This window comes from Rhinopithecus bieti, unplaced genomic scaffold (genome assembly GCF_001698545.2).
Source record: "Rhinopithecus bieti isolate Rb0 unplaced genomic scaffold, ASM169854v2 scaffold_44592, whole genome shotgun sequence".
Taxonomy (NCBI): domain Eukaryota; kingdom Metazoa; phylum Chordata; class Mammalia; order Primates; family Cercopithecidae; genus Rhinopithecus; species Rhinopithecus bieti.
Window position 1 is genome coordinate 850,517 of NW_016818423.1, and position 23,015 is coordinate 873,531.

Here is a 23,015-nt window from a genome sequence, read left to right on the forward strand (position 1 = left end):
GGAGTGTAACTTAGTTCAACCATTGTGGAAGACAATGTGACGACTCCTCAAGGATCTAGAACTAGAAATACCATTTGACCCAGCAATCCCATTACTGGGTATATACCCAAATGATTATAAATCATTCTACTATAAAGACACATGCATACATATGTTTACTGCAGCAGTATTTACAATAGCAAAGACCTGGAACCAATCCAAATGCCCATCAATGATAGACTGGATAAAGAAAATGTGGCACATATACACCATGGAATACTATGCAGCCATAAAAAAGAATGAGTTCATGTCCTTTGCAGGGACCCAGATGAAGCTGAAAACCATCATCCACAGCAAACTAACACAGGAGCAGAAAACCAAACACTGCATATTCTCACTCATAAGTGGGAGCTAAACAATGAGAACACATGGACACAGGGAGGGGAACATCACACATCGGGGCCTGTTGGGGGTGTGGGGAAAGAGGAGGGAGAGCATTAGAACAAATATCTAATGCATGTGAAGCTTAAAACCTAGCTGACAGGTTGATAGGTGCAGCAAACCACCATGGCACATGTATACCTATGTAACAAACCTGCACGTTCGGCACATGTATCCCAGGACTTAAAGTAAAATTTTTAAAAAAAGAAAAGAGGCCAGGCGTGGTGGCTCACGCCTGCAATCCCAGCACATTGGGAAGCCAAGGCGGGTGGATCGCGAGGTCAGGAGATAGAGACCATTCTGGCTAACATGGTGAAACCCCGTCTCTACTAAAAATACAAAAAATTAGCCGGGTGTGGTGACGGGCGCCTGTTGTTCCAGCTACTTTGGAGGCTGGGGCAGGAGAATGGCCTGAAGCCGGGAGGCGGAGCTTGCAGTGAGCCGAGATCACGCCACTGCATTCCAGCCTGGGTGACAGAGCCAGATTCTGTCTCAAAAAAAAAGGAAAGAAAGAAAAAGAAAACATAGTTTCTGATTAACTTTAGAGCTAGAAAGATCTTTCTATGCCTCAAAACCAGAAGAAAGAAAAAAAATAAAGAAAAAATATATAAATGACTTGTATGCTTTTGAGGAAATGCTCGGCCTTATTCATAAGACAATAATTACAACTTTAAAATACAATTGAGATTCCATTTTTCACCTATCAGACTGGCAGAAATCCAAAGGTTTGATAACGTTCTCCAGGCAGCACCATGGAAAAGCAGGCACGTGTACTGTTGCTGGAGGAGGAGCGTTCCCTCTGCGCAATCCCTACCGGGGACAACATGGCAACATCTACCCAAATTACAAAACACCCATATTAAGCAGAATTCTAAGGTGACCCTCACTGGCCTTCACTCTTCTGTAGTCCCCTGCCCTTGTATGAGTGTGAGGCCTGTGAATAAGATGCGCATGTGAATGAAATGATTGTATTCCATTATATGGCAAAAGGGATTTTGCAGATTAACTCAGGTTCCAAGTCAGTTAACCTAATGATAGGGAGATCACTCTTGTTGGACGATCTGATTGGGTGAGCCCTTGGAAAGCAGCAAGCTTTCTCTGGCAAGAGAAATTCATCAGAGATTTGAAGCATGAGAAAGATCCGTTGGGCTATTCCTGGCTTGATGTCAGAGGGAGCTGCATGGTGAGGACTGTGGGTGTCCTCCCGGAGCCCAAGGAGGCCCCTCCTGGAAGCCTGCAAGAAACCAGAGACTCAGTTCTACAACCACAAGGAACCAAATTCTGCCAACAACAAGAATGGCCTTGGAAGTAGATTTCCCCCTCAGAGCTTCCAAAAAAGAACCAAGCCTGGCCGCCACCTTGGTTTCACCCTGAACTGAGCACCCAGTTCAGGTGAGACTGTGAGCTAATCAATGGCTGTTGTTTTAAACTGCTGAGTTTGTGATAATCTGCTATGCAGCAGTAGATAACTCATACAGTACTTTCAACCATTAAGGCACGGTGGCACAAGCCTGTGATCCCAGCACTTATGGGATACTGAGGTGGGAGGATTGCTTGAGCCCAGGAGTTCAAGACCAGCTTGGGCAACATGATGAAACTCTGTTATGTTGAAATATTAACCAGCCGTGGTGGCACATGCCTGTAGTCCCAGCTACTTGGAAGGCTGAGGTGGGAAGATCGCTTGAGCCCAGGAGGCTGAGGGTGCAGTGCGTCATGATCATGCCACTGCACTCTAGCCTGGGCAACATAGCAAGACCCTGTCTCAGAAAAAAAAAAAAAGATACTCTTAAATCAGCAATTCATTTTTAGGAATTTATCCTGCAGGTATACCTGCACACATATGAAACAGTGCATATGCACAATTACTTATTTCAGCACTGTTTGTGATAAGAAAAAAATAGAAAAAACAAACAAACCAGAAACAAATGTCCACCAACAGGGAACTGGGAAATTGAATTATTCTAATCTATATAATAGAATATTATGCAGTGATATAAAAGATCCAGGAAGCTCTCTAATTACCAATGAAGATCTCTAAGATGTGTGATTAGTTAAAAAAAACAAACAAGGTCCAGGCGCAGTAGGTCACGCCTATAATCCCAGCACTTTGGGAGGCCGAGGTGGACGGATCACTTGAGGTCAGGAGTTCAAGACCAGCCTGGCCAACATGGTGAAACCCCATCTTTACTAAAAACACAAAAATTAGCCGGGCATGGTGTTGGGCGCCTGTAATTCCAGCTACTCGGGATGCTGAGGCAGGATAATCGCTTGAACCCGGGAGGCAGAGGTTGCAGTGAGCTGAGATTGCACCACTGCACTCCAGCCTGGCTGACAGAGCAAGACTCTGTCAAAAAAGCAAACAAACAAACAAAAACAAAACAAAACCAACCAAACAAAAAAACAAACAAGGTACAGCAAGGTATGGGTAGATTATTACCTTTTATGTGAAAATGGGCATTAAGAATACGTCACCACCTTTGGCCGGGCACAGTGGCTCACGCCTGTAATCCTGGCACTTTGGGAGACCGAGGCGGGTGGATCACTTGAGACTAGGAGTTGGAGACCAGTCTGGTCAACATAGCAAAACCCTGACTCTACTAAAAATACAAAAATTAGCCAAGCATCATGGTGCATGCCTGTAATTCCAACTACTCAGGAGGCGGAGGCAAAGAATAGCTTAAACCCGGGAGGCGGAGGTTGCAGTGAGCTGAGATCGCACCATTGTACTACAGCCTGGGCGACAGAGCGAGACCCTGTCTTAAAGAAGAAAAAGAAAGAAAGAAAGAAAACATCATTATTTTTATACCTGCAGAAAGAAACTATGAAAGAATACATGAGATACTAATAAAAAGTGGTGACTAATGAACTAAAAGTCGAGTAAAAATGGATGTTTTGAATAAGTCAACAGGACACTGTCCTCCCCACTTCTTCCCTGGCCTGAGCCCATTCCCTTGCCCTCTCTCCACAGGTTGGTTCTAGGGTACATTCCCCATGGAATCCTTGACCACTGGCTTCCCCGCACCTTGCTTCCTCTGCTGCCCTAGGGGAACTGAAACAAGCGTTCAGATAGCTGTGTCTGAGTGAGTCTTCTCTCTGGGATTCAGTTTTCCCACCTGTGAAATGGGGCTGATAATACCTCATGGGGTTGTTAGGGGGTTAAATGAGATAACCTATGTCAAGTGCTCAGCCCCGAGAAGGTGCCTGGCCTGTAGTAGATGCTCACAGCATTTGTGCTGCTGGATGTGGGAAAGCGCATTCCACCAAGAGGGAGTTTATCAAGCACAAGTAGCTGGATAATCCATGGTAGTGATAGCTCCTTTTGCTTCCCACTCGTCACTGTGGCCGATTCCTCCCCCTCGGTGTCTCCATTCCTTCAGTTGCAGAGTTGGACCGAATGAGCTCTCTCTCACTACATGATTTTAAACCTCCAGTGACCAGGGAGGATACCTTCTCATTCCGTATATGGGTTAGCGAAGGCCAGACGGGGTGGCGACTTGCTCAAGGTCACATGGCGTGTCAGAGGCAGAGCCAGGATTGGCACTGAGGGCTCCTGACTCCCTGCCAGGCCCTTGACCTGCATGCCTCTCTCTGCCTCCATGCAATTGTGTCAAAGGAGCCATGTGGTGACAGGGGAAGCTCTGTCTCTCCCCTGGGACTCTACTTATCTTCCCAGGTTCTGATTGTTACTACGGAGGGGCTGCTGCCCACCCAGCCAGGTGTCTTCTGGCCTCTCTGCAGGTCTGCTCCTGCCGGGAAGCATAGGCGGACACAAATGCATTACTGGTGTTCTGTGAAGCGGGCACCCCAGGGGACGGGGTGGAGCCTGGGAACAGCCTAGGACTTCCAAGTGCCCACAAGTTGGGGCTCTTGTGTCCACTGTTACAAGCTGCCCCACAGTAGTCTCTGACTTCCAGCCGGTCACCTGCAGCTCCCACCTCTCTACCAGCCTCCTGCTCACTGAGCTCCTGACCTTGAGAGAGTTAATTTCCCTCCCTGGGCCAGAGAGACGGGCCTTGAGCTCTGATAGCCTTCCAGACACTCACTGGCTCCAGCTGCACTTCCTACCCATGAGTTTCACGAGTGCCTCAGGATCCTGAACCACAGATCCCGTCTCTTGTTTAATTAGTGTGAGTGAAACTGGTTTCTGATATTTGAACTTTGACCTGTCGTAAAGAATTTGAGCGCGTTTCCCACAGGGAGATGTCTGTATGTCTTAGGTGTGGGCATCGGCGGCCCTCTGCCTGTCCATTATGCTCGTTCTTGGGAGATGTGGGACTGTTTGTTACTATTCCATCTGATGTACAGAGGGGGTGGAGAGAGACCCCTCAAATGTGCAGGCGTGCGTGTAGAGATTCCAGACTGACTATTCTAATCCTGTTTTGACTGATTTAATCTGGTTTTAGTACAGCTTGGCCCAAAAGGCTTGAGCCAGTTCACACTAGTCTCAGCTAGTTTTAACTGGTGGGCTCCATTTGAACATATTTGAGTCTACTTGACTATTCGGAATTCATCTGTGTCTGTTTTGATTTGGGTTAGCTTAATAATGGCAGACACTTATTTTGTACTTGTGATATGTCAGTATTGTCAATTCCAAGTGCCTTACATATATGGATTCATATCACCTTCACAACCACCTTGCAGGTAGGGACTGTTATTAGCGCCCTCATTTTACACATGGAGAAACTGAGGCACGGAGCGTTTAAGAAGCTTACCCCCATTTCCCCGGTTGCTGAGTGGCGGAGCCAGGTCTGGAACCTACTTTACCTGGCTACTGAGTGATAAACCTCCTTGAACCTGGCTCTTAACCCCAATCAATACTACTCACTGTCGTGCGTGAACCACTTCAAGATGATCTGCTATTGCCTGAGCCAGTTTGGTCTGCTTTTGCCAGCATGAGCTGCTTGTGCTGGCTTTACGTGCACACAGCCTTGGTTTCGGTGATTCCAGTCCACAGATGGAGCTCAGGCCTCGTGGATCCTCCTTGAACTGGAAGCCCACTGTATTTCTTTCCCAGGGCTGCTATGATGAACTGCTACAAACTTGGCTGCTTAACAAAACAGAAGTTAATTTTCTCAATTCTGGAGGCCAGAAGATGCAGTTCCTGCTATTGTGGAGTTTGCAATCTAATGCCAAGAGAGGCCGGGCGTGGCGGCTCATGCCTGTAATCCCAGCAGTTTGGGAGGCTGAGGCGGGTGGATTGCTTCAGCTCAGGGGTTTGAGATCAGCCTGGGCAACATGATGTAACCCTGTCTCTACCAAAAATTCAAAAAATTACCTGGGCATGGTGGCATGCGCCTGTGGCCGCAGCTACTCAGGAGGCTGAGGTGGGAGGATCAAGGTGTCGGCTAGGCTGTTTTCCCTCTGGCATACCCAGAGGATCAGGGAGAATCTATTCCCTGCCTCCTCTAGCTTCTGGTGGCTCCAGGTGTTCCTTGAATCGTGGCCAGAGAGCTCTGATCTCAGCCTCTGGGGCCACATTGCCTCTTCCTCTTCTGTCTGTGTCCTCTGGGGTCTCTCATAAAGACATTGTCAACAGATTTAGGGTCCACCCAGATAACCCAGGACGATCTCCTTATCTCAAAATCCTTAACTTAATTACATCCGAAAGGACTCTTTTTCCAAATAAGGTCACATTCAGAAGTTCTGGGGATTAGAACATGGATATATCCTTTTTGAGGCCTCCATTCAACTCATTACAACCAAAAGGCCACACCACAGTATTTGACCCCAAGAACCCAGCTCTTAAAAGTGATTCTTCCTGTTGGATTCGTATTCGCCCAGCTATTGAGGTTTTAGCACTGTCTGCTTGGGGATCAAAAAAGGAAGAGTGTGAAATGTGCTCGGAGCCATGGAAGAGCTTCTTGCACTTTTCAAGACCTATATATTAATATTCCTGGCTGGAAGGATCAAGATTTGCTGGAAATGTCAAGTGAGATGTAAAAATGTTTCTGTAAACAGGCACTCAAGGATAGCATTAGTTTTCTAAGATGTTTGCGGGTGATAACACCAAGCTCTTCTCCTGGGAGAGCATTCTTTAACGAATGTGCAGCTGAAGTGAAGGAGGGCAGATAATTAAGAGATGAGGGGAAGCTGTTAACCCCCAAATATCACAAGGAAACAGCACTCAGGGACCTTTTGTGCTCAACTGGCTCCAAACACCAATGATACAGAAATATGACAGAAAAGGGGAAGCTGTGTTTCTGTTTTCTGCATTTCTCCACTTCCATCCATGGTGAATGACCACAGACACTACCAGGTGTGAGAGTCAACTTAGCTTTTGGACAGTTGTGGCCATTACAGAGGCAGTGTGTTGGGGCCTTCAGGGCTTGGGCACCAGGACACTGCTCTGCTCCTAACAGCTGTGTGAGCTTGGACAAGCCAGAGAGTCTTTCTGCATCTTGACTTGCTCATCTGTGAAATGGAGATAATAGGGCTACCTGTGAGTCTATTTGGTAGCATGCTATCTACCACACACGGCACGTACCCAGCCTCCATTAATCCACTTTTACCCTGCAATCATCTGGTCTCTCTAGAACAGCCAGAGTGGGCCTTTGCACATGTAAATCAGATGATTTCACCCTCATGTGTATATCCCCTCAGTGGTCAGAAGACAATTCAAGCCCCTTCATCCAGCCTGTCCTGCATAATCTGGCCCCAGCCTTCTCCCAGCGCCTTCCTGCTCCTCTGTGCACCTCGCTTGCTGCACTCCAGCTGCTCAGGGCTCTCTCCTGCTTTTCAAGCAGACCAACTTGTTCCAGGCCTCAGGGCTTCTGCTCATGCTGATCCAGCTTCCTAGGATACCTCCCTTGGGCCCTGGGAATGGCTGCCTTCTTCTCATCCCTCAGGTGTCAGCTCAAACGTCATCTCCTCTCTGAGACCACCTTGACCACCACATTACACCAGGTTCTTACGCTACGTGCATATCTTCAGAACGCTTCACATTTTGGAATGACTTCTTGATCTGTGGGTCGGGGGGGTGGTTTGCTTATGTATTTGTCTATCTTCCCATTATTGGTATTATTATTATTTGAGATGGAGTCTCACTTTGTCACCCAGGCTGGAGTGCAGTGGTGGCACAATCTCAGCTCACTGCCACCTCTGCCTCCTGGGCTCAAGCAGTCCTCCCACCTCAGCCTCCTGAGTAGCTGGGGCCACAGGCGCATGCCACCATGCCCAGATAATTTTTTGAATTTTTGGTAGAGACAGGGTTACATCATGTTGCCCAGGCTGATCTCAAACCCCTGAGCTGAAGCAATCCACCCGCCTCAGCCTCCCAAACTGCTGGGATTACAGGCATGAGCCGCCACGCCCGGCCTCTCTTCGCATTAGATTGCAAACTCCACAATAGCAGGAACTGCATCTGTTTGGTTCAACAAAGTACACTCAGCACCTAGCACAGAACCTGGCACATCGTAAATGCTTAATAAATATGTGTTGAATGAATGAGAAAATCAAACAGTAAAGCATGCCATTGTGTGGTACAACACACTTCCACATGGCCTGGAATTTTATCTGCTGCAAGTTCCAGCGTGCTATGACAGCACCACACTCTGACTGTCATGCGGCCCTCGATGCGGCACTTTCTACAAAACAGTCCAGCAGCCCTGGGAAGCCCCAACATATCACAACATGGCCCAATAGGCTACAGTATTAGGCCCAGACTGGATCTCAGACACAGTCCCAGGGAGCACTGACCTGAGCTCTGGACATGTCCCACTGACCACAAGGAGCCACAAGGAGCCCCAGCCTTGGCTGGGGTGCTGTTTGGGCTCCAAGCATCTGAACTTCTAGGCCTCAAGTATTGGGTCCTCAGGTAGGGACCTGAGGTGAGCAGACAACAGGTCTTTGTCTTCCCAGAAGGCCCTGCTCAGCTCGCAGAGGAGAATGGCTGATTCTGAGCACTTGGAGCAGTTGTGAAGGTTGTGGGGTGTGGGGAGCTCTGGGACTCCAGGGAAAGGAGAGGCCTGGGCCTCTGCTCTGCTGTGTGTCCTTAGGCATGTCACTGTCCCTTTCTTGCTTCACCTCCCTCTGTAAAAGTAAGAGAGCACAAGAGGGCCTCCAGGAGGCATCTAGGTACAGGCTGGTACCAACGCCCAGAGAGGGGCTGCGCTGCGGGGGTCCAGAGTAAGGGAGAACAGAACCACCACAGGGACCCAGGCTACCTACCTCTTGAAAAGCCAGAAGTGCTCAGAGGGGGAAGTCTTGCCGGTGTCTCCTTGCCTGTTGCTCTGTCCCAGGCCCTTGGATAAGGCCCCACTTTGCTCAAGAATAAGTCAATGAGTCGGCCAGGTGTGGTGGCTCACACCTGTAATCCCAGCACTTTGGGAGGCGGAGGCAGGTGGATCACAAGGTCAGGAGATCGAGACCATCCTGGCTAACACGGTGAAACCCCATCTCTACTAAAAAATATAAAAAATTAGCCGGGCGTGGTGGTGGGTGCCTGTAGTCCCACCTACTCAGGAGGCTGAGGCAGGAGAATGGCTTGAACCCGGGAGGCAGAGCTTGCAGTGAGCTGAGATCACACCACTGCACTCCAGCCTGGGCAACAGAGCAAGATTCCGTCAAAAAAAAAAAAAAGGAATAAGTCAGTGAGTCACTAAGAGTCACTAGGAGGCAAAGGGTCAAAGGGTCATGGAAAAGGAAAGTGGGGGTGTCCATCAACCCTGGCCCTGCCCTTTTCCTCCTCGGCCAAGGAACCCAGTGAGTCACAAAATTCCACTCGGGCGGGCTCTGTGCCAAGCTGAGTGATGGTGGGAGGCTCTGGCTCTGCTCCCATCCCCTGCTCTGAGTCCTTGCCTCTTATGCACAGACAGACAGGCAGACAAGGGCAGGCAGATGGCCACAACCCCCACACAGATACACAGACACCTCACAGACAGGGAGGCACAGGCAGGACACACACACACAGACATACAAGCCAACAAGTGCACAAATGCAGGCAAACAACACACACTGGCAGACAGACAGATCCATAATGGACAAAGAGACAACATCCAGACAGATACACACACACAGATGCACAGGTATGTAGCAGATGGACAGGTAAATGGATAGACAAGCAGACAGTCAATCAGACAAGGACAGGCAGATAGCCAAAATATCCAGACTCACAGATACACAGGCACATAGCAGATAGACAGGTAAACATACTTCGGGAGGCCAAGGCAGGCGGATCGCTTGAGCTCAGGAGTTGGAGACGAGCCTGGGCAACATGGTGAAACCCCAACTCTACTACAAATACAAAAAAAATTTAGGCAGGCATGGCAGCGTGCACCTGTAGTCACAGCTACTCAGGAAGCTGACGGGGGAGGATTGCTTGAGCCCAGGAGGTCAAGGCGCAATGAGTTGAGATCATACCACTGTATTCCAGCCTGGGTGACCAACGTGAGACCTTGTCTAAAAAAAAAAAAAAAAAAACTCAGACGATCAGATGTGGACTGACAGACTCAAGCAGAAGCAGAAACACCCCACAAACACCACAACTCAGATAGACACATGCATACATGCACATAGAGATAGCACAGCCAGACTCACAAGGGTAGCCTACGGGGTGTGATTTTGGGCAAAAGATAGGCCAGATGTCTCTGAACCAGCCTCCAGCCCCAGAACCATGAAAAAGTAGGTACCACAAAAGTAGGAACCCTGGGCATGAGCTCTTTTGAAAGAAAGCAGCCTTCATCTCTTAACCTGAGGATATGACATTTACCAATACCGAGGGGCCCGTCTTGCAGTAAGACCAATGGAGGTTAGATAAGAAAAGGGACTTCCCAACCGGGAGCACGTTGAGACCTGTAGTGGGTGACTAAGGGTGACAAGGGGTAAAGGAGCAGGCTGGTGGCAAGCAGGGAGCCCGTGTTCTGGCTGCATGACCTCAGGCAGGTGAGTTCTTCTGAGCCTCAGTCTCCCACCAAGGCTTTGTCCTCCCAGGTCCCTGCAGGGAGCAGATGGGCAGCTCCTGGGTGTGCTAGTGCCAGTGATGGGGCCCCGGACATTATCCCTCCCCCACTCCCACCAGGGCAGGACCCCCTTGGTGACTCACCACCCAGTGGTCCATGGCAGGGGTAACCCAGTCACAGGTGCCAGTGATCCTCGGCTCTCTCCCTTCCCCCAGGGGCTGGCCAGCTGAGGATGCCCCTTGGTTTGGGGGAGGTTTGCAGGGAGGTCAGTGGGAGGGCAAAGGGAGTCCCTGATGCCTCCCCAGGGGCCAGCATGTGAGGCTCAGGCCTGGGCCTGGGAGGGTTTGTCCAGGTGCTGGTAGAGACCTCTGGCCTGGGCCTAACCTGTTGAAGAGAGGGCGTTGCTCAATAGGGAAGTAAAAGGTGACGGCAGACCTGGCGGGACAGAAGCCCCATTGTTTGGGTCCCAGGCCAGCCTGGGCAAAGAAAGGTTTATGCCTGGGGCAGGAAGGAGGGCCTCTGCAGGGGGTGCCAGCTGGTAGGGCCCTCGCCTTTGGGCCCTTGGAGGGGGACAGGTGCCAAGCAGGATGCCCTTGGGTTTGCTAGAGAGGGCAGTGCTCGGTGAGGGGCCCAAGAAGGCAAGGGAGGGCAGACTCAACAAGGAGTCAAAGGGTGCAGAGGCCTCCCCCACACCCTGCCACCTCCCAGGGATGAGCCACCAGGGCACCGAAGGATCATACTCCTGGAATTCCAATCACTCCTAGGAGCTGGGGCGGCTAGGGAGGCGGCACCCAAGCCTAGGAGGCACAGAGGGGTGTGCATGGCTATTTGCATAACTAAGGGGTCAGGGGAGGCTTAGAGAATTTTGCCTCACATGCTCTCCCCATCATTTCCCAAACTTGTGTGCATAACCCAGAGCTCGGCTGCCCGTATCTCCCCTTCTCCACCAGAGCCCCTCAGCTCCACAGGCATGTCCACTGGGAAGTCCTTCCCAGTGTGAGACCACAATCCTTCCTGCTTGCGGTTCCCCTAAGGGAACAGCTTCCACCACCAGAGACCCAGCCAGGACAATCGTGTGCTTGTCGTTTCTCCACTCTGCAAGCCCTTGAGTTGTGGGGTAGTTACTCCAGGTACAAGCCAGGCGCCCCTCCCTTCCACCCCCGCTGGGGCGGTGCAGAGGGCGGGCGGTACAAAAAGCGCCCCGCCCCGCGCTCCTCTCTTGACTTTGAGCGTCCGGCGGTCGCAGAGCCAGGAGGCGGAGGCGCGCGGGGCAGCCTGGGCCCCAGCCCACTCCCTTACCAGGTAGGGACGCTCCCCTGATCGGAGGGTGGAAGGTGTAGAATGAGAAGAAACAGGAAGAGGGGGCAGGTAGAGGAACCAAGACAGATGGCAGACAGAGGGGCAGTGGAGGGGGACAGAGGGACACAGGAACAGAAGAGAGGGGGACCCAAAAGACGGGGGAGACAAGAAAGCACAAAGTCAATGACCCAGGTCAGGGATGGAGGCTGCTGGAGGGCAGAGGGGCCCAGGACAGGAGAGAAGAACTTGGGTCCACAGGATGAGTGCTGGGTGGGAGCACCAAGAATGCCACCACCCTCACTTCCTTATCCTTGAAGGTCTCTGCCTCGGTCAGGGAGGGGCTCCGTTTCTGCCCAGTCCCCATCCCCCTATAGCCAGGACCCACACACTGGGGCTCCTCTGCCCGTGTCCTTCCTGTGGACTCAGGAATCGGGATCTCCCTCCCTGCTGGGCCCTCTTGAACTCACAGCTCCAGGAAGCTGGGAGACCCATCCCTGGTGTGCCAGGGAGTCTCTGCTGCCCGCCATCTCTGCCCCCCCAGGGCCCAGGAGCCACCATGTGGCGATGTCCACTGGGGCTACTGCTGTTGCTGTCGCTGGCTGGCCACGTGGCTCTGGGTGCCAAGCAGGGTCGTGTGCGCCGGGAGCTAGCACCGGGTTTGCACCTGCGGGGCATCCGGGACGCGGGAGGCCGGTACTGCCAGGAGCAGGACCTGTGCTGCCGCGGCCGTGCCGACGACTGTGCCCTGCCCTACCTGGGCGCCATCTGTTACTGTGACCTCTTCTGCAACCGCACGGTCTCCGACTGCTGCCCTGACTTCTGGGACTTCTGCCTCGGCGTGCCACCCCCTTTTCCCCCGATCCAAGGTGGGCACTAAGATGGCCAGGAGGGCGGGTCACTTTGTCCACCCTAGATTCAGCAAGGCTCAGGAGCAAAGCTGATGGATGCACTGACATTTCCAGGGGAGGCTCTGTAGAATCTGGGGCTGTTCCCTGCCACTCTGGGAACTTTACTCTCTCCAGCAAGACTGGAAGAAGCTCCTTGGTTAAAATTCTAAGTTGGCCCAGGGAAAGGGCAGCCTTCCACATTTTCTCCCAATCCTGTCTCTATTCCAGACACGGAAGGTGCTGGCCGCACCTGCTGACTCACTCTTGGGCTGATAAGGCACATATGGGTTGGTGAGGGTCATCTTAGCCATTTTTCTGCCCTTGCTGAGGATTCTACGATCTTGTGTCCCGAGATGGCTGCTCATACCTGGGAGATGGGTCACATCTGTTCCTGCTTTCAGCCTTATCATCATCCTTTTCCATGCACTTGCCCCTGTCCAATAGGAGAATCACTTGCGTTCCCTCCCACAGTTCCATGGGGCTTGGGCCAGCAGACTGCACACCTGAGCTGTCATCTCAGAGTGCTGTGTTATCTTAGGGCAGTCGCTTACCTTCTCTGGACTTTGGCTTCCCCATGCTCCTCCCACTCCACATCTCCAAGCCCTAACTTATTTAAACGGAAAAGGATCCCAGGAATGTTGTGGCTGGCATCCAAGTAAAGTAAGAGGAATCCAGGTTGGAATCAATGAAGAACTTCCCAAAGAGCAGTTCGTGTGTGACCCTGCAGGAGATGTCTTCAGTTATAGTTTAATTTCAGTGAGAACTGGTGTGAGTGTGTGAGTGTGTGTGTGTGTGTGTGATGTCTTCAGTTGTAATTTTGGCTTTAATTTCAGTGAGAGCTGTTGTGTGTGTGTGTATGTGTTATCTTCATAGTTTGGCTTTAATTTCAGTGAGAGCTGGTTGTGTGTGTGTGTGTGTGTGTGTGTGTTGTCTTCAGTTATAGTTTGGCTTTAATTTCAGTGAGAGCTGGTGTGTGTGTGTGTGTGAGAGAGAGAGAGAGAGAGAGATATGAGCTTGGAAAGGTTCAAGGTACCTGACCTCTGAGGACCTGGCCAATCAGCCCATCCTCTCTGGCTCTGGTTCCACTTCTCTTCTCTTTCCTTCCAACAGGATGTATGCATGGAGGTCGTATCTATCCAGTCTTGGGAACCTACTGGGACAACTGTAACCGTTGGTGAGTGTTTGGAACCTAGAGAGGTCTTGCTTTGTGAGCCTGTGGCTGACAGACTTGGTTCAAATCCTATCCCTGTCCCCCTTTTGCAAGGGAAAAGTCTTTTCCCTTCTCTGAACCTCAGTTTCCTCATCTGCAACAGAGGAATTTTAACACTGACCAAATCAACTTATCTCACATCATTCCAACAACATTCCTCAAGCATGGCCAGCCATGGGTGCCTGGCCCAGGAGTCACCCTTGAACTGAAAGTCCTTCCCCACCCCTCCTGGTTTGGGCTGGGCCACTCCTCCCAGCTATTCCTGCTGTCACCACAGAGTCACAGGGAGAAGGGGGCGCCAGGAAGGAAAGCTCTGACTGCAGCATCCGCTGCCCTGAGCGGATGAGTGTCAGGGATGGCTGAGCGGGCGGCCAGCCAGCCTCTAGCAGGGCCTTCCCTGAAATGTGGCCCCTCTTTCCTTCCCCGCCCCTCCCCACCATTCCCAGCAGGAGGAGGAAGGGATCATGGGTACCCCCCTATTCAGTCTGAGATGGGCAGTGGAGAAGGGCCGGGTAGGAAACCCTGAACACCTTAATAGAAATAATGGGGAGCCTGCGACTTGGAGGAGGAGGCCCTGCACCCACTCCACCCCCACTCCCTCTTTGCCTGGGACTACGAGGCCCCAGGGAGAAGGAAACTTTTTGGAATGCATTGCGCATAAGCTATTTCCATTGCCTTACTAGGGTGAGGGGTGCCCCGGTCACAGCGAGGGAGGGACGTTTCAGCACATGTCTGGGTGTGCAGCGTGACTGTGTGTGCACTGTGTGTGTGTGTGTTCAAAAGGATAAAACATGCCTGCCCGTCTGCAGGTTCTGATAGGATGGCTCTGGACATTGAGGGGTTAATGCTGTCTCTCACTGCTGTCCCTGGCCCCTTAGGCCCCCTTTGGAATGCTGGGACCTGCTACCACTGGCCCTGCCTAGACCTGTGTGGGCAGCCCTGGGGGCAAAGGAGGAGATGGCAGGAAAGGACGGAACACCCTGCTGCCCTTGAAGGCTCTAGGGGCGAGGGTGGGGGAGCGTCCAGGGTGTCGGAGCCCACAGAGGATGCTTCCAGAGTCTAGTCGGGTGCTGCTGCCTAGGTGTGCAGAGGAGGAACAGCCTGGTGTGCAGAGGGGAAAGGAAGAATGAGGAGAGCCTCCCCAGCCCCGCAGACTCCTCTGGCCCTCCCCAGAAATGCCCCCACCGCTCCTGGGGCTGGAAAGCCCAGCCATACTGAGTCTTGGCTCCCCTTGAGGCTCCTTAAAAGGCAACATTGGAGGTGGGAGCCTGGGGCAGCTTGGAAGGAAGCAGTTCAGCTTCTTGTAATAACAGAGTTATGAGCTTGTAAAAGCATTATAGAATTCATAGAATGCAACCCTTCAGTCGGCACCTATTATTAAAGACCTACTGCATGACAGGCACTATGCTGAGCTCAGGAGAAGGAGCGGGAATGCAACAGACACAGTCCTTGACCCACTTCTACTTAAGGTGAGGGGCGTGGAAAGACAGCAAATGAATATATCCTGACAAGCTGCCCTGTGTTGTAGGGAAAAGAGAGGATAACGGGGGTCCCAGTTTAGAGTAGGGAGTGAGTGGGAAAGCCACTCTGAGGAAGGGACATTTATGCTGAGACCAGGGAGAAGGATAGAAGAGGCCTGGCCTAGGCGGAAGGAGTGGCTCGTGGGAAGGCCGGGAGGTGACTGAGCTCATTTTAGCTGGAGCTGGGGTAGGGGAGATACACCCCAAGGAGCTACAGGTCACGTTCCATGGGTCACATCAGCTGTGCTGAGGATTCTGCATTTTGTTCGGAGTCACAGGAAGCCACGTAGAGAGTACACGGTCTGATTTATGCTCTTCAAAGATCTCTCTGGCTTTGGGGTGTGTAGGGAGGGGATGGCCGGGAATCCTAAAGAGGTATCGGACTTGGTGAATAAGGCAGTGCCGTGGTCCAGGTGAGAGGTGATGAGGGACGGGAGTAGGGTGGCCACAGTAGGGGGGCGAGAGGTAGGTGGATTCCTCATGTGCCATCTCCAAGCCCTGCTGATAGGGGACATGTGGGCGGACACCACAGACCACATGGAGCTCTGATGTGAACAATTGGGTGCCATTTTCAGACTTGAAGATGTTAGGGAAGAGCAGGCCTGTGGGAGGCAGACGGGCTATTTTGAGTTCGAGATGCATTTTGTACATCCAGAGATGTCAGAAGGTCAGTGGGATATGAGTCTGAAGCTCCAGAGAAGTGGGGTCTGGGGTTCCTGTAGCGAGAATGGTGATAGTAGATATTAATTCTGAACACTTCACGATGGGCCAGGCCCAGTGCTAAATGCTTTACAAGCCTGTCATTGAATCCCTGGAAAGTGGTACCACTGTATTATCCTTATTTTATGGGCAACGGCATTGAGAGAGACAGAGCTTGAATGATTCTCCTAGGATGATACAGCTAGTGGGCTAGGACTGGAACCCGGAATTTGAATTCCAGAACCCATGCTCTTAGTCAGTTCAGCATATGGCCTCAGTCATTGACTCAGTTAACAAATATTCATTGGGTGCTTACTATGTGCTAGGTTTTGTTTTCCCAGGCACTGAAAATACCAAATAATACCTGCCCTTAAGGAATTTACAGCCTGTGAGGAAATAGGTATAAGCAATATAAACAGGCCGGGCCTGTGGCTCACACCTGTAATCTCAGCACTTTGGAAGGCCAAGGCGGGTGGATCACTTGAGGCCAGGAATTTGAGACCAACCTGGGCAACATAGCAAAACCCCATCTCTACAAAAATTGCAAAAGTTAGCTGGGTGTGGTGGTACGCACCAGTAGTCTCAGCTATTTAGGAGGCTGAGGTGGGAGGGCCGCTTGAGCCTGGGAGGCAGAGACTGCAGTGAGCCGAGATCACACCACTGCATTCCAGCCTGGGCAACAGAGCAAGACCCTGTCTCAAAAAAAAAAAAAAAAAAAGTGGAGGGGAGGGTGGGGAGGAGGCAGATCACTGTGAACCATTAGGGGCCAGCCTAGTTGGAGCCTTGGAAGCAGAACTAGGAGGAGGAGGGGGTCAGGGGACAGGAGGACAGATCGTGCAGGGCCTTGTTATCACCAAACTTTGGCTCTTATTCTGTGCTGTGAAGCCAGTGGAGGGTTTTGGGCAGAAGAACAACATGACATGACTTAGGTTTAGCAGGGTCACTCTGGCAGCTGTGTTAAAAATACCCTGGGAAGGGGGGCAAGGAGCAGATGCAGGGAGTACCCACAGTGAGGAGGCCACAGCAGGAATCCAGGTGAGAGGTGATCGGACTTGTGGGGCGGGTGCAGGAGAGAATGAGAGTGGTTCGGATTCTGGACATGTTTTTAAGGTAGACCCACAGGATACGCGGATGAACTGGATCAGCATGTGAGAGGAAGTCAGCGGAGACTGCCAGGTTTGGGGCCCAAACTCCAGGAAGGATGGAGTTGCCATTTTCTGAGAACTGTAGGGGGAATAGGTGTGGCAGATCAGGAATTTGGTTCAGGGTATGTTTCGGTTCAGGGTAGTGATGTTGAGTAGCCACGAGATCCTTGACTCTGGAGTTCAGGCAGAGATCTGGGCCACAGATACAATCTTGAGAATCATGAACTAGATGTTGACATTTAAAGCCACCAGGCTGGATGGGATCACCTAGAGATTCTCCCATAGTCACTGCTACAGACTCCCTGGCCCATGTTAACCTCCGAGGCCATATTACTTCAGAGGGTCCCCAGTCCCCCACTTACCCTCTCCTTCTCTCCTTCTCTCCTTCTCTCACCAGCACCTGCCAGGAGAACAGGCAGTGGCAATGTGACCAAGAACCATGCCTGGTGGATCCAGACATGATCAAAGCCATCAACCAGGGCAACTATGGGTAAGAGGCCCAAGAAGCACCGTCAGTGGGCACGCATGCACACACATGCATGTATACACACATGCTTTGCTGTGGGGCACATCCAGCAGGCCACTCCTACACCCAGATTTGATTGTGTGTGCACTTAGCCACTGTGCATCTCTCCCACCTACATGCACCTACCCCAGGACCCCGAGCCTTGGCAGATCTGTGACTTCCTTCCATCCCCTCTCCTTTAGCTGGCAGGCTGGGAACCACAGCGCCTTCTGGGGCATGACCCTGGATGAGGGCATTCGCTACCGCCTGGGAACCATCCGCCCATCTTCCTTGGTCATGAACATGCATGAAATTTATGTAAGTTCATCCTTTCCCACAATCCTGCCATCTCCCCATGGCTCAGAACCTCAGGGATGCTGGTCCTGTGCCCTGCTCCTCCAAGGGCCTGGACTATCCCCTACTACAAGGCTGTGTGTCCCTGGACAAGTTACTCCCCTTCTCTGGGCCTCTGTTTCCCGCTTCCAAAGGATGTGCTGCACTGGAAGAACTGATGCTCAGATTGAGTTTTGTGGTCCTGGCATCAGCTCCCCCCTGATCTCTCCAGCCTGGGAAAAATGCTGTTGGTCTCAGTACAGCTGGGTCAGGGCCCAAGGGGACAGGGGGTCACCTTGGTATTTTGGGAAGGGAAGGACAGACACTCCTCCAGCTCTGGCCAGAGGGTAGCAGTTCTCGGAAATAAATGCCGATTTAGCCAAACCCCAAGGGAGGAGAGGGCTTCTCCCTTCCCACCAATGGGACCCTCTGGGAGAGGAATGGGAACCAGGTCCAAAGTGAAAGGGTGACGAAGGGGAGCTTCAGCAGACCTGGACTGAGACACGTGCTGGAGCATTTGTCCATCCGTGGCAGGCAGTGGGGAGGCAGGGGCTGGCAGGAGTGGCCCTCCCTGCCGAGACTTCGTCCTGGGGGGACCAAACCCTGGCCCTGCCCTTATTCCCCTGGGCCTCTGGCTATTTTCTGCCTCCTGCTGTTTGTGTTGGCAGCCTGCCTGGTCACGGGACCCTACTGCCTCTTCCCTCCCCTGCCCTTTGGGGCCTGAAGCTAAGGCCTGAAGAAAGCTGAGGCTGATCAGAAGGTGCAGAGGAAAGAAGCAGGGGTTGAGAATGGAAAGCTGAGGGGCCTGGCCTGGCCACTTCCCTGTGCCTGGCCTCAGCTGCCTCATCTGGGAAGCAGGACTAGTCACCTCCACCTGATACCTGGGAGGCACTAAATGGTGCTTGGTTCTTCAACACAAGTCAAAGTTGGAGGCAGCTGGAATCCTGCAGCAGCAGGAGGGCTCAAGATTAAACTGCAGAAGGCCCTGGACTTGGTGGCCCTCCAGTGCCAATGGGCACCTGAGGGGCAGGCCAGGGCAGAGCAGGAGGCAGACAGGGCAATCTTTATCTTGCAGACAGTGCTGAACCCAGGGGAGGTGCTTCCCACGGCCTTTGAGGCCTCTGAGAAGTGGCCCAACCTGATTCATGAGCCTCTTGACCAGGGCAACTGTGCAGGCTCCTGGGCCTTCTCCACAGCAGGTAAGCCAAGGGCAAGGGCTGGCGCCTGGGAGAGGAGGGCCAAATCCTGAGACTCCTGACAGCTCCTCTGCCTCACCCTAACAGCTGTGGCATCCGATCGTGTCTCAATCCATTCTCTGGGACACATGACGCCTGTCCTGTCACCCCAGAACCTGCTGTCTTGTGACACCCACCAGCAGCAGGGCTGCCGCGGTGGGCATCTCGATGGTGCCTGGTGGTTCCTGCGTCGCCGAGGGTATGCAGCAACAGGGGATGTGGGCAGAGAAGAGGGCGAGGGGCTCCGTGGGCATGGCCTAGGCCATGATGCACTGAGTCTTTCTGCCTTTGCTCCCTCTTGCTGCCTCTGCAGGGTGGTGTCTGACCACTGCTACCCCTTCTCGGGCCGCGAGCGAGACGAGGCTGGCCCCGCGCCGCCCTGTATGATGCACAGCCGAGCTATGGGTCGGGGCAAGCGCCAGGCCACTGCCCGCTGCCCCAACAGCCATGTTAATAACAATGACATCTACCAGGTCACTCCTGTCTACCGTCTCGGCTCCAACGTAAGTCAGCACTTGGGTGAGGGCACCAAGGCAGGAGGGTTGTGAAACGCTGTAGTCTCACCCCTGACAGATGCTGTCTGTCCATCCCCTGCCCTCCAGGACAAGGAGATCATGAAGGAGCTGATGGAGAATGGCCCTGTCCAAGGTAAACACCCCTCATCCAGCACCCTGGTTCCAGAAGCTTGTGTCTGCTTGAGACTGGGCACAGTGGCACAGAAGGGACCTCCCCTCCCACAGGCAGCGCCTGGAGGGAGCACTTAGAGCTTTGGTATGGAGGGACCCTGGTGCCTGGGCACACCTCAATAGACTCAGGCACCAGTGCCTGTGCCAATGAGCTGAGCGGACCCAACTTTGACATCTGCCCACAGCCCTCATGGAGGTGCATGAAGACTTCTTCCTATACAAGGGAGGCATCTACAGCCACACGCCAATGAGCCTTGGGAAGCCAGAGAGATACCGCCGGCATGGGACCCATTCAGTCAAGATCACAGGGTGAGGGGTGTGTGGACAGAGAGGGTTGGGGACAGCAAGGTTTGTGCTAGGGGCTCTGGAGCCTGCGTTGGGTTCTTACAACCTCTCTAAAGAGCCAGGACTACTCTCATCATTTCAATAGGGAGAAAACTGAGACTCAGAAAGAGAAAGGACTTGCCCTGGATCGAACTGGAGGTTGGGAGCCTCTGAAGGCTTTTTGGGAACTGTTCCTTCCTGACATTGGGATAAAATAACCCCAATGAAACATGAAAAGAGCCTCAAGAGTTTCTCAACCGCTCCCCACCTCAACACCTGTCCCAGCTCTGCCTGACCCACCGAGTGACCTGTGAGGTCGCTCCCCTGGCCTCAGTTTCCCTATCCAATTTAGAGAATATAGATGTTAGGGTCACTGACTTCAATGAACTCAGTGAAATGTGCTTTACGGTGGGAGTTGGGGTTCTCTAAGATACTCATATATTCTCAGAGTGTCTTCCTTCTGGTCCTTGGCACCTACACCTCCCTGGATCCCCAAGTGAGGGAGGGCAGGTGGATATGTGGTCCCACAGAACTGGCCCCCAGGAGGTGGGTCTCTGGAGGACCCAGGTTCCCTCCTCTTCCGCTCACCTCGCCTCCACTTGTACCCTTGGTGCCCCACCCCCTCCCATGCTGGGCCTGGGTGCACCGACCTACAGATGTGAGAGTGAGGGAGATGCAGAGAGGTACAGAGACCTGCCTGAGCCCTAAGGGTGTACCCAACCCTCCAAAGGCAACTGGGGGCTGGATGGGGCAGGTTTCCGAGATTGGAGCTCCTGAGAGCAGGTAGACCCAGCGCCCTTCCCCTTCCCCTACTCTGCCCACAGATGGGGAGAGGAGACGTTGCCAGATGGAAGGACACTCAAATACTGGGTGAGGCCGCTGACCCTTTCCCCGCCCCCTTTTCCCCTCGCCCCACTCCCATTCCCCTTCTCACCACCCCTCCTTATTCCCAGACTGCGGCCAACTCCTGGGGCCCAGCCTGGGGCGAGAGAGGCCACTTCCGCATCCTGCGTGGCGTGAATGAGTGCGACATCGAGAGCTTCGTGCTGGGCGTCTGGGGCCGCGTGGGCATGGAGGACATGGGTCATCACTGAGGCTGTGGGCACCACGCGGGGTCTGGCCTGGGATCCAGGCTGAGGGCCAGCGGAAGAGGCCCCTATGGGGCGGTGACCCCAGCCTCCCCCAACAGAGCCGGGGCGCAGGCCGGCGCCAGGACGCTAATCCCGGCGCGGGTTCCGCTGACGCAGCGCCCCGCCTGGGAGCCGCGGGCAGGCCAGGCTGGCGGAGCCCCCAGACCTCTCCCAGTGGGGACCGGGAAGGGCCTGGCCTGGGAAGATCACAGCCGCAGATCCCAGGCCCCTGGCGCCCCCACTCAAGACTACCAAAGCCAGGACACCTCAAGTCTCCAAGTCTCCAGCCCCACTACCTACCCCACCCCACTCCTGTATTCTTTTGTTTTTTCAGACAGGGTCTTGCTCCCTAGCCCAGGCTGGAGTGCAGTGGTCCATCAGGGCTTACTGTAACCCCTCACTCCTGGGCTCAAGTAACCCTCCCACTTCAGCCTCCTGAGTAGCTGGGACTACAGGTGCACCAACACACCTGGCTAATTTTTGTATTTTTCATAAAGAGAGGGATCTCACTATGTTGCCCAGGCTGGTCTTGAACTCCTGGGCTCAAATGATCCACCTGCCTCTGCCTCCCAAAGTGCTGGGATTGCAGGCATGAGCCACCGCACCCAGCCCTGTATTCTTATTCTTCAGATATTTATTTTTCTTTTCACTGTTTTGAAATAAAACCAAAGTATTGATAACTACAGTGTCATGGAACCTCTGGGAGTGGAAAGTCAAGCCAAAGTTGGGGTGGCAGTGGTTAGACAGCAGAAAGGACTGCCTGAGGCGTTGCTGGTTGACAGGGGTGGGGGGGACTGGAAATCCTAACTGCCATTCAGCCCTAATTGTCAATGCCCTGGGCACTGACCCACTTAGGGGAGGGGCATGGATGGCATGGCCTTTGGCCCTAGAGAGAAACCTGAACCGTGGGAACCACCTTTCAGACGCTGAGTCAGCTGCTGCCTGAAGGGGGAGCCCTGCCCTCCTATCAGCTGAACCTGTGCCAGTACCCAGCAGGCAAGGGGGGCACAGCCCACAGAAGCTGGAGCCTCTGTCTCTGTAGATCAGTCTCTCCAAGCCACCCAGACAAGGGGGGGCCTCTCTTCCCCTTGCTCTTGGGCCAAGCTGAGCCTGCTTCCCATCCTACCTCCCCAGGTTCCCAGTGCCAGCACAATAAGCCAGGCCTCAGCCTGGCTCCAAGGCCATCAGAACCCACCCGCCTAACCTCATCACCAGCTCCTTGCTGCCTCTCAAATGCCCGGTACACATGCAGACTGCCAGGCATTTGCTCATGCTGCTCCCCGGGCCAGATGCCCTTCCGTGCCATCCATCCCTTGTCCCGCTCCAGGGTTCCTTCTCCCAGACAGTGCCTGTGAAGGGCCGCTGACATGCCAGAGGCTGTGCAAGGAGCCCAGGCCACCCCACCCCCATCTGGCGTGGGTTAGACCCTCCCTCAAATCATCTGCACTCTGCCCTTCACCCAATATTTCAGGTATCTGGGATCTATTGACCTTCCCCATTGTGCTGGAAATTCCTAGAGGGCAGGGATGGTCTGTTTCATTCCTGGTACCCACACCAAAACCCTGGTATAGGGTGACCCTCCAGTATATGGAATGACTGAGTGGATAAGGCCCATTCTTTCACCTCCACGCCCCTCCCGAGTCTCCGCTGCGTCCCTCTGGGCACAGATGCCAGGCTGGTTCTCCTTCCTTTCTGGGAGCCCAAGAGCCTGTGCCTGGGAGGGGGA

At 53.1% G+C, this 23,015-nt stretch overlaps 1 protein-coding gene and 1 long non-coding RNA gene across 4 annotated transcripts; one reads left to right on the forward strand and one right to left on the reverse strand.

The window, feature by feature from the left end:
• Positions 1 to 1,578: 1,578 nt before the first annotated feature.
• On the reverse strand, positions 1,579 to 8,753 carry LOC108518568 (uncharacterized). Its single transcript, XR_001882401.1, has 3 exons — positions 8,587 to 8,753; positions 5,246 to 5,467; positions 1,579 to 1,654 (listed from the first exon to the last, which is right to left on the reverse strand). It is a non-coding gene; the product is annotated as an uncharacterized LOC108518568 (long non-coding RNA).
• A 2,758-nt stretch (positions 8,754 to 11,511) lies between these two features.
• Positions 11,512 to 21,969, forward strand: TINAGL1 (tubulointerstitial nephritis antigen like 1). Of its 3 annotated transcripts, XM_017857027.1 has the most exons (12): positions 11,512 to 11,618; positions 12,157 to 12,481; positions 13,613 to 13,676; positions 17,474 to 17,566; positions 17,785 to 17,899; positions 18,990 to 19,113; positions 19,198 to 19,348; positions 19,463 to 19,652; positions 19,752 to 19,797; positions 20,021 to 20,144; positions 20,984 to 21,029; positions 21,113 to 21,969. In XM_017857027.1, the coding sequence occupies exons 2-12, from the start codon at positions 12,172 to 12,174 to the stop codon at positions 21,251 to 21,253; spliced, it is 1,404 nt and encodes a 467-aa protein (XP_017712516.1). In that variant the 5' UTR covers positions 11,512 to 11,618; positions 12,157 to 12,171; the 3' UTR covers positions 21,254 to 21,969. The 3 variants fall into 3 exon arrangements, with proteins under 3 accessions (XP_017712516.1, XP_017712517.1, XP_017712518.1); XM_017857028.1 differs by lacking the exons at positions 20,984 to 21,029; positions 21,113 to 21,969 and adding an exon at positions 20,266 to 20,977; XM_017857029.1 differs by lacking the exon at positions 12,157 to 12,481 and having other exon boundaries at positions 11,524 to 11,618.
• Positions 21,970 to 23,015: the final 1,046 nt, after the last annotated feature.